This window comes from Oxyura jamaicensis, unplaced genomic scaffold, assembly GCF_011077185.1.
Source record: "Oxyura jamaicensis isolate SHBP4307 breed ruddy duck unplaced genomic scaffold, BPBGC_Ojam_1.0 oxyUn_random_OJ142, whole genome shotgun sequence".
Taxonomy (NCBI): Eukaryota; Metazoa; Chordata; class Aves; order Anseriformes; family Anatidae; genus Oxyura; species Oxyura jamaicensis.
In genome coordinates this window covers 94564-105436 of record NW_023305679.1, presented here as the reverse complement: position 1 = coordinate 105436, position 10873 = coordinate 94564, and the positions used below count along the sequence as shown (strand labels likewise).

The window sequence follows — 10873 nt, the reverse complement described above, 5'->3', positions numbered from 1 at the left end:
TTTTTTTTTTTTTTTTTTTTTTTTTTTTTTTTTTTTTTTTTGGAAAATTGCAGCATGATTTCATGTTCTTTCGTTTGAAGTAGGAAAAACCCTTCTGCACCTTAGTGTAGACAGGTTTCTAAGGAAAGCAGGTGGGAGCTGGTGCAAAGGAGCTGTAACATAAAGTTAAAGACTTCTGTCTGGTGTAAGAAAAAGTGATGCAAGGACCAGGTGGCCAATGAGAGAAATGGCAGGGCTAGGGTGCTGAGGAGCAAGGTTGTCCACACAGTGTCAGACCTCAACAGTCTGCTTTTGCTCCCTATGCATAGATCCTTAGTAGTAGCCCTGGATCACTGTCAATTGGAGAATGATGATCTGAACTGAAACACAAAAAAACCACCCTTTAAAATGAGAAATAGTTCCAATAGCTACTCTCTGAAATCATGCTCCTTAACTACACAGCGAAAGCTCTCCAATTAGCTGTACAAGTCTTGAAGACTTGAAGAAAACTGTGGGAGAGATATGGCTCCTTAGGAGTTTCTGCATTTTAATAAGTTCCATGGTGCATTTTGGTGCAGAGGCTATGAACTCAGGTACTGAGAGGAGAATGATGCAACTGTGTAAGACAGTAAAGTCAGAAGGAAAATTTGAAGTGACTTGGAGTATTATTGGGCCCCACTGAGGGCTGCTACTAAGAAAGCCTCACCAGAGACTTGTTAGGGCAGCTAATTGGAGGCCATGATTACAGAGAGGTGAAGGCACTATGCTGAGAAAAGTCTTGGTTGGTTTTGGTGAAGTAAAAGGGACAATTCTGACCCCAGCCACTGGGAGAGAAGATCCTGCACCCCCATGTCTGGCTCAGGGCTCTTCCTAGGGACTGTGGGATGTGGTGGGCAGTGTGACGTCACAGGAAGAGCAATGGTATGACACCTCTCTGCTTCTGCACAGGGTCAGGAAAAAGCAATGAGGCTTCATAGCAATGACTGTATATCCTCTCATAAGATCTAGCCAAGGGGCTAGCCAGCACCCACTTCATTGTCCTCTCCAGACTTTCCTGTGCTGTCCAACACTTTGCCCTATTTCCTTGAAGTCTGCAGACACCGATCTCTGTTCACCACCTTGCTCTCATCCTGATATTGTTGTGATTTCACCATGATGTCTCATCAACCTTCACCAGCTGTTCCTTCAAACACAGAGCTATGGTCTGATCATAGACACTCTTTGGGTGACCTCTGGCAACATACCACTACCCTTTGAGGGACATTTCTTCCTCCTCATGGCCACTGCCAACCTTCCATGGTCCAATTTGTGGCAGTTTTTCTCTCCTGTTATTTTCTACTACCAAAGAAAGCTCCATCAGGGTGGAAGCCACTCATGAAGCAGGCATTCCAACCCACCACCCTTCTTGCCACCTGTCAGCCAACCAGACAGAAGTCACCTCACCAGCATCTTCCAAGCCATGGGCCTGCTGCTGGCCTTGCAGCTTCTTGGCTAGACACACCCAAGCCTTGTGCCTCCTGCTGTCCAGTCATGGACTCAAGCAGAAGGGACCGGACAAGCCATGTGGGGGCCTTCTTTCTGTGTGGGTCCTCCTGGGTATGTAGGCGGAGGGGATCCCACAGTCCTCATGCCAACCAGGTGCCTTCTTCTGGCCTACCAGGGCCACTGGTAGATGTCAGCCCAAAAAGTACAGATCCCAGGTCTAAGCCAAGGGTGACCTGCCAGCTACTTCAGACAGAAGTGACCTCACAGTCCCTTTCTGTGACATGTTCCTGCTGCTGCCCTATCAGCTGCAGAGACAGAATTGACCTCATATTTCCTTCCACAGTCACATTCCTCCTGCTGGTGCAGGAGCTCCTGAGGCAGAGATGAGCTCATCAGAGCATTCCCATCCATCTCCTCCTTGTGGCCGACAAGCTGATGAGATCCATGGCCCCTCAAATTCATCTTTGAATGCCATGTGACTGCACAGACACGTCATGATTCCTGCCCTGCCCCAAGGGTGCAATGTCCTAAAGTTAAGTTTTAGGAGAGGGTCTGAAGGTGAGGAGGTTAATGAACAGTAAGTGGGCCTTATGTGTTAGATGTTCATACATGGGATTAGGGACTAGGTCTCATATTTCTGGGTTAAGGATTAAATAAAGATTTAGTGGGAGGGTTTGGTGTTCTGTTTGGTGTGTTAGGTCTGTGCTTAGGGTAATAGCAAGCTCTGTGGTTTATTTTTTTATTTTTTTAATTTTTTTTAGGTCTGTCAGATAGTTATCTAGGGTTAAATAGAGCACTTTAATGCTAGGGATAAAGGTCAGGGATTAGGGTGAGCAATAAAGTAAGAGAAAAGGGCTGTGGGCTGATCTTTGTCTTAAATGGATGCTTTGAGTTCAGGCATTGGAGTAGTGGATCCCTGTCAGGATGTGGAGTAACATTTAGGTTTAGGGATTAAAGATACTGGTTACAATAGTGTAAAGGCCTGACATGACTGTCTTAAGTCATTGTTAGAGCAGAATCAACATTACCTGAACCCTCTTAGCTCTACAGAATCTTTAATTTCTGCTGGCCAAGCTCCTCTTTCCTCTCCCAAATCTCATATTGTTCCTGTGCAGGCTTTTCCTGACCTCCCCATATCAGTCATCTTATTGGGTGCAGCTTATTAGTCACCTTTCTGGAGCAGCTGTGCTCAGCAGCTCTGCACCACCACAAAAGTGCATTTCCTGCCTACAGCACTGGCTTCCAGAATGGCCCATATAGATCCAGGATAACTTCCCAGGCCCTCATGCATGCTTCAGTTTCCACCAGGAGTATTGGAGGCAGTAGCTCCCTCTGTGTAGAAAACAGAAAGCAGCCCTGAAGGATAACTTCAGGGAAATGCTGACACCTCTGACATGCCAACTCCTGCCCAAGACCTCTTCCTTTATGGGGTCTACCAGGTACTTAGGAAGAGTTGATCTCACAAACTATGTGCAAAGCAGGTGCCTGCTGCTGCCCTATCACAGACACTGGCAGATGTGAGCCTAATGGCACTGATCCCAGCCAGGAGTCAAGGGATGATCTGTTGGCTACTTCAGAAAGAGCTCAACTCACAACCCACTTTACAGACATTCTCTTAGGAATGGATTAGGAATTTCTGAGGCACCACCAACCTCCTAATACCATTCCTACAAAGCACCCCCTTTTTGGCCCAGAATCTGACCAGGGCTTTCTGGGTTAGAGATTAAGCAAACTTTTTTTGGGAGGATTTGGTGTTCTGTATAGGGTGTCAGGTCTGTGGCTGGGGTATGGACAAGCTTTGTGGTTTAGGGTTTTCTTTAGGTCTGCCAAGAAGTTGTCTAGGGTTAAATAAAGCATTTTAATGCCAGTATTAAAGGAAGGGATTAGTGTGAGCAAGAGAGTAAAGGTAAGGGAAAGGGGTTATGGGCTGAGTTTTGTTTCAAAAGATACTTTGAGGTCAGGCTTTACAATAGTGGATTTCTGTCAAGGTGTTGGAGTAACATTCAGGTTTAGGGATTAGGGTTACTGGTCAAAATAGGGTAAGGGCTTTACATGACTGTTTAAAGTCAGTTTTAAAGCATCATCAACATTACGTGAAACCTCTTACCTCTACAAAGTCATTAATTTCTACTTTCCAAGTTCCTCTTCCCTCCCCCAAATCTCACTTCTCTGTTGGCCAGGCTTCTCCTGTCATCCTCATATTGGTTATCTTATTGGAATCAGCTTTCTGATAGCTTTTATGATACCAGAGTATCTGTCTCACCTGTCGGCTATTTCATTCCTGAGACAGAAGTGATGTTGTAGTCAGTAGGGAAAAGGGCACAAAGTTCTGTAGGAGCACCCTGCACAATGTACCCATCAGCTCTGCATCACCACAAAAGTGTACATCCTATCTACAAGTTTTAGTTCCGGAATGACTCCTATGGATCCAGGGTAACATTTCGCAGGCCTTCATGCAGGATTTACCTCCCTTCAGGCATCTTGGAGTTAGTGGCCGCACCTATGGAGAAAACTGAAAGCAGCTTTGAGGTATGAGTTGAATCAAAAGCTGAAATCTCTGACATGACAACCAGAGGTTCTGCTCTGCAGAGCGAGGGGGCTGTGGTGCCCGGGGCATGGGGGCACTCTGCAGGGCCGTGCTGGGCAGGCTGGGAGGCAGACCCAGCTCATGGGGTCACTGCCATTGTCCCAGAGCTGCAAGGAATCACTCACCACACTCCTTTGCTGGGGATGCTGCATGCCCTGGGCCTGCAGAGTTCTCCTCTGCCTGTTGGTACCAGATTGAGCACTTGAGCTCTGGTCAGTCCACCTTGGACAGGCTCACGTTCTGTGGGCCACATTCACTGCTGTCTATCAGGCTCACACAGCCCTGAGGAAGAACTCTGGAAAGTGATTTGTTGCAACCCTGGGCCAATGGCAGTGACATTTCCTTGTTTCTTACAGCCTTACAGCCTTCACATAAGTCTTTCTCCTGGCCCTTCTCACTGCCCAGTGCTGCCTCTCAGGTGGCACTCAGTGACCCTTCTGAAGGACCTTTGAGCTTCCTGAATTTTCTTGGTCCTTATTAGCACCTTCCTGGCTACTCCCAGAACAAAAAAGGGATCCTTCTTGTCCATCATGTTGCCCTGTACTGGCTATGGCTAGGACGGAATTACTTGCTTCAGACTCTGTGGTGTCTCTGTGATAGCATCTGTTGTGCTGCATTTTTAATATGTGGCAAAAGCAGTGTTGGTTACCACACCTTGCAGCCCATGGACTCCTCAGATTGACCTTACCAGAAGCAGCCTTGAAAGGTCACTCATTTTATGAGGTTTTCTAATCATGATGCAATGAGCTTGTTGTTCCCCTGAAATCTCCTGGCAGCTCCTGATTCCTCTCCAGGCTGGTATTAGCCATCATCCCTACTGCAGGGGGTTCAGTCCCATGCAGATCAGTCCAAGACCCGTTGTTGTCTGCTTGGACAAGTACCGCCATAAAGGGAGGTCTTGGTCAAGTCCTTGGTTCCTCACAGACCACCCTGGGATTTTTATCCTATGTCCTTCAATCCATGAAGAAGCCCAGCAAACAGAAGGGCAGGGAGCAACCCCTTGGCTGTATTCCTGACAGCAGCACTGGAAGAGGTGTCCAGGCTTCTGGGTTTGCCCTGAGCAGCCCCATTTGTTTCTGTGTTGCTCGCAGTGAAGCCAGCCATCACACAGGACTGCACAGTGCCTTCTGCTGCCTGCAGCCACAGGGATGTCACTGCAGAGACAACAGGACTGTCATCAAGGCATGTGAGACCTCAGGACTAAACCAGACACAAGAGCACAAGGGAACAATGTGGAAGTCAAGAAAGCAGCAGTGAAAAGGCCACGTCCTGCTGCTGGCCATGGCCATGACTCCAGGGAAGCAGCAGCCCCGACCTGAAGGCAGCAGAGAGGCAGAGCCCAGTGGGCAGTAAGGGGCAGCCCCAAGGGCCACCGGGGCTTCTCCTCCATGTGGTAGCTGGCCTCCTGGCCCTCAGCCCCTCCTGTGTGCTTGGGATACTCCATCAGCTCCAGAGGAGATGGAAAGAGACAGTAGCTGAAAACAATGAGTTTCTGAATGAATTTCTGATGGCATTCTTATTGTCTTTATCTAAAGTGGAAGCCTAGGTCTATAGGTACATAAGAGGATTAAATTAAAACAAATATAATAATCAACAGATGAGTAGATAAGAATTCCCTTTAATATTATTATTTAAAAGATAATATTATCACACTTTTTAGAAAATATTACTGAGGAGAAAGAGCAACAACAGTTTGCTGTACTATTTTCTGAGAGTCATGTGAGTCCTCTTAAAATAATTGTCCCCTTACTGATGCTGGAGAAACAATTTTCCAAAGAGTTTCCACAACGCATCCTTGAGCTCCTTGTTCCTCATGCTGTAGATGAGGGGGTTTACTGCTGGAGGCACCACTGAATAAAGAACTGCTACCACCAAATCCAGGGATGGGGAGGAAATGGAGGTGGTTTTCAGGTAGGCAAACATGATGGTGCTGAGAAAGAGGGACACTACGGCCAGGTGAGGCAGGCATGTGGAAAAGGCTTTCTGCCTTCCCTGCTCAGAGGGCATCCTCAGCACAACCCTGAATATCTGCACATAGGACAACACAATAAAAACAAAACAACCAAAGGCTAAACAGACAGTCATAACAAGAAACCCAAACTCTGTGACATAGGCATCTGAGCAAGAGAGCTTGAGGATCTCAGGGATTTCACAGAAGAACCGGTCCAGTACATTAATTTGGCACAGTGGCAGTGAAAATGTATTGGCAGTGTGGAGCAAAGAATTGAGAAAGCCACTGCCCCAGGCAGCTGCTGCCATCTGGGCACAAGCTCTTCTGCCCAGGAGACTCCCGTAGTGCAGGGGTTTGCAGATGGCAATGTAGCGGTCATAGGCCATAATGGTGAGAAAACAATATTCTGCTCCAATCAAGAAGACAAAAAAGAAGATCTGGGCAGCACACCCTTGATAGGTGATGGCCCTGGTGTCCCAGAGGGAATTAGCCATGGCTTTGGGTACAATGGTGGAGATGGATCCCAGGTCAAGGAGGGCGAGGTTGAGGAGGAAGAAGTACATGGGGGTGTGGAGGCGGTGGTCACAGGCTATGGTGGAGAGGATGAGGCCATTGCCCAGGAGGGCAGCCAGGTAGATGCCCAGGAAGAGCGCAAAGTGCAGGAGCTGCAGCTCCCGCGTGTCTGCAAATGCCAGCAGTAGGAACTCACTCACAGAGCTGCTGTTGGGCATTTTATGAATTTGGACACAGCTGTCTGTTGAAGAGGAGAAGGCAGAAAAAGTTTAGAACAGACTTAGAGGAAAACCTAGAAAACCATCTAGGTCTTAGAGTACCCCCAGCCTGAGCCTCTCTCTTTACAGGAAAACCTTTCTGCAGCTCTCTTGCTTGAGCTGTGGCTGGTGCTGTCTAAGAGTGGCACTGGGAGCAGGGGCTTCTTTGGGCTCCAGAGGAGTCCTTCCTGCTGGAAGCAGGAACATGGAAGGAAACTCGAGTTCATTCCACTTATCACATCCATTAGATTTGCAGTGCTGTTGCAAACACCTCATCTGAATGCAAAGCAGAGCTGGGGGGATTTTGTGTATATTATCTCAGTTGCCCCTGTAATCTTAATTTTTGAAGAGGTAAAGGATGGTGGAACTCCCTGACATTTCCTGTGCCTTCCTAGGAAAATCCTGTGGGTTCCAGGAGGCTTACAGTGTCAATTGATGAAGACTGAGCAGAGCAACTCTGCCCACCAGTCCTGTTCTCAGCTGCCCTGTGTCACCCCTCTATGAGCTGCAGGACCATCCCACTCAGCTGTTTCCATGAGAAGAAACTGGAGAAAGCCCAAGTCCAATTGCTGCTGGACAGAATCCTTACCCTGTCTTTGGGTTTTGAGCAGGATCTCAGCTCTTCCCTCCTAGCCAGGGCTGCAGAGGCCTCTCTCCAGCTGCCCACAGACAGCCATCCAGCATTGCAGACATGGCCTTAGCAAGGACATGTCTTCCCCTTGGGGTACCTGGATGACACAAGGATAGCACAAGAGAGCTACATCCTGCTGGACAACAGCCTGCAGCCCAGGAGGACACCCTACAGACAGACCTGAATATCCGAAGTTTGGGTGTCCCAGATTCCCAGCTGCACTCCCTGCAGTGTCTGGAGGATGCTTGGCCACTCTGCTCCTGCTATTCTGGGCCCACCTCTACTTTCCCCCTGCCTGTGCTCACAGACCCCATCCCACGCAGCTGTGCTCAGTGCTGCCCTGCAGCACCCTGCCACCAACAGGGCCCTGCCAAGGGGCACCTCCATGGCTGCAGGAGCTACAGGGCAGCTGACAGAGAGCCTGGCATGGCCAGCCAGGGCAGGGGGTTCTGGGCTGACTGGGGGCACCTGGCTTAGGTCGTTCCAAGAGGCTTCTGCCAGACTTCCTCACCTCACAGTGCAATCCAGCAGGACTCTCAAAACCCACTCCATAGCCCACTGCCCTCCCAGAAACAAGACCCAGGAGGAGACCCTTCCAGGACCTGCAGCTGCATGGCCCTGCAGCCAGAGACTTACCTTGTCAAGGGCTGTGCAGATTTCTCCTGCAGTCAGCTCTCAGCATCCTCCCACTCTCAACTGCCTTCAGCCCCTCTTTTCTTCTCTCCTCTTTGTATGCCACTTGTGGTCAGAGTCTCCAGCCCTGGTGCGCTGTGCAGAGGAACTGCTCCTGGGCAGAGCTGTCTTTCTGCACCAGGGCCCTCTTGCCAGGAGCTCCTGTTGGGCCCAGGAGCCCAGCCCAGCTCAGCAGCAGAGGCCCAGACCAAGGCATTGTAATCACCCCTCTGGGGGCTTTGATGATGAGCCCGTAAACGTCAGGCACTGAGACACAACTGAAGAAATCTCTCAAGTAGTCCAAGTCAGATGCAAGTTTTCTGGAGTGTCCCCCTGAGGGCCAGCACTGACATAGCCTCCCTTGGAACTCATTAGAGCAGAACATTGGAGGCAAAGAAGACAACTAGACATAGGCAATGTGAAGGTGACAGTGATGTGTAGGAAAACTGGATGTGTTTCACGAAGCATAAGGGCCAGGCCTTGACCCCTGGCCCCCAGGAAGGGAGATCCTTTCCCTTCCCACATAGCTCAGCGCTCTTCCTGGGGCAGTAGGAGATGGGGATGTACATTGCCAAGTGCAGGAGAAGGGTATGACCCCTGCCTGGTTCATGGGTAGAGGTAAGGAGGCAATGAGGACTTGGTGCTTTAGCAATAAGCTTTCTCCTCGTAGGCCTCAGTGGCAGAGACAACAGCCATAACCATGGACACAAAGACCTCAGTCCTGTTGTGACTCTCAGTCTTGCCACAGCCTTTGCTCTTCTCCCCAGCAGGCTGTCTGAGGGACTCCCAGACTTCCATATCTTCCCCTGCTGGACGCAGACCCTTCTGTGTGTAGTGTCACATTGGATCTAAGCTAAGTATGATAGCTCAGATCTTCTTGGTGACCCTGTTCTGTAAGTCAGCTCTGTAGGAAGCTGGCTTGGTTTCTGTGCTGAGCAGGCATCACTGCTCATATGGCATTCCTCATGGTACCCAGGTCCTCCTCCTCCTGGGCACTGCTCACTCAGCATGGTCCCAGTCTGCTCTGATGTGTGGGGTTACTCTTTCTCTGGTGCAGAACTAGGCTCTTCTCCTTGAAGATGTCAAGAGGTTTCTGTATGCAAAGTCCTGCAGTTTCTCAGGGTTCCCCTGGACAGACGCTCCGTTCTCGTAGCTGTTAATATCTGCAGGCAGACAGTTCAACCTTCATGTGATTGTGCTACCTCTGACAAGATAACAGCATCAAGAGTTGCAAGAAAATTTGGATAATACAGGAGCAACCAGTTGAATGGAATTGCAGAATCACAGAAGGGTAGGGGATGGAGGACCGCCAGGTTCCACCTCTTCTGTGCTTCCTTCTCATGTATACTGTCAGTTTGTCTGGAGCCGTGTCCTGAATGTTATGGGGCTGTTCAGGTCAAAAGTAGAAGGGCCAAATCCCAGCTGGAGCTCAATCTGTCTATTACTGCAAAGACAATATATAAATGCTTATATAAATACTTTAGATAAAGGAGGATTAAGGAGGATCATCATTCTTTATAAGATTTGGGGGAAATCTGGTGATGATCTAGAGATAAGGTATAGGCTGAGGTTCTTAATTCCTTCTTTGCCTCAGCCTCTAGCAGTAAAACCAGATGTTCCCCTGGACATTTTTTCCTCCTCATGGCCACTGCCAACCTTCCAAGCAGCCTTGTGGCAGTTTCTTTTCTCTCCTGCTCTTTCCTACTATCAAAGAATGCTCCCTAAGAGTGGAAACACTCCTAAAAGGTATCTTGACCCATCAGCCTTACTGCAGTCTGTCAGCCAACCAGACAGAAGTCACCTCACCAGCATCTTCCAGGGCATGGGCCTGCTGCTGGCCTTGCAGCTCCTTGGCCTTGTGCCTCCTGCTGTCCAGCCATGCAATCAAGAAGAAGGGACAGGACAACCCATTTGCGGGCCTTCTTTCTGTCTGGGTCCTCCTGGGTATGCAGGCAGAGGGGATCCCACAGTCAGCATGCCAAACTGGTGCCTTCTGCTGGCCTAGCAGGGCCACTGGCAGATGTCAGCCCAAAAGTACAGATCCCAGGTCTAAGTCAAGGGTGACCTGTCAGCTACTTCAGACAGAAGTGACCTCACAGTAACATTCCCTTCCACAGTCACATTCCTCCTGCTGGGGCAGGAGATCCTGAAGTAGAACTGACCACTGTCTAGTTGCCTGGGGACTAGGGCTCACCTTTCTGGGTTATAGAGTGAACAGATGTTTAATGGGAAGATTAGAGGTTAGGAGGCAACTCTTCACTCAGAGGGTGGTGAGGCACTGGAAAAGCTCTTGCCAAGAGACCTTAGGGATACCCGATCCCCGGAGCTGTTCAAGAGCAGGTTAGATGAGGCCTTGAGCAACCTGATCTCATGGGGGGCATCCGTGCCTATGGCCGGGGGGTTGGAAGTAGATGATCTTTAAGATCCCTTCCAACATGAGCCATTCTATGATTCTATGGTCTCACAATCTATGCCTCAAGCATGACTCCCATCCCATCGGCCTTCCTCTGGTCTATCACCTGACCGACCAGAACAAAAGGTGCCTCACCATCATCTTCAGTGCCATGTGCATGCTTCTGGTCTTTACGGTCCTTATCTGTGCTACATTCCTCCTGCTGGTCTGTCAACTCCAGAGACAGAAGTGACCTCCCAGCCTCCTTCACAGCTGTGTGCCTCCTGCAGGCCCAGCAGATCCTGAGGGACAGCCGACCTCATCACAGCATACCCAGCCATCTCCTCCTTGTGGACTCTTATCTGATCACATACCTTTCACCTCACATGCCTCTTCCAGTGCCATG

General features: G+C 49.4%; 1 protein-coding gene across 1 annotated transcript; it reads right to left on the bottom strand.

Moving 5' to 3' along the window:
• Positions 1-5797: 5797 nt before the first annotated feature.
• LOC118158776 (olfactory receptor 14C36-like) lies at positions 5798-6733 on the bottom strand. The gene has a single exon (XM_035313458.1). The coding sequence runs from the start codon at positions 6731-6733 to the stop codon at positions 5798-5800; it is 936 nt and encodes a 311-aa protein (XP_035169349.1).
• Positions 6734-10873: the final 4140 nt, after the last annotated feature.

Coding starts and splice junctions, on each gene's coding strand:
- LOC118158776 (XM_035313458.1), bottom strand. CDS start 6,733: ATGCCCAACAGCAGCTCTGTGAGTGAGTTCCTACTGCTGGCATTTGCA.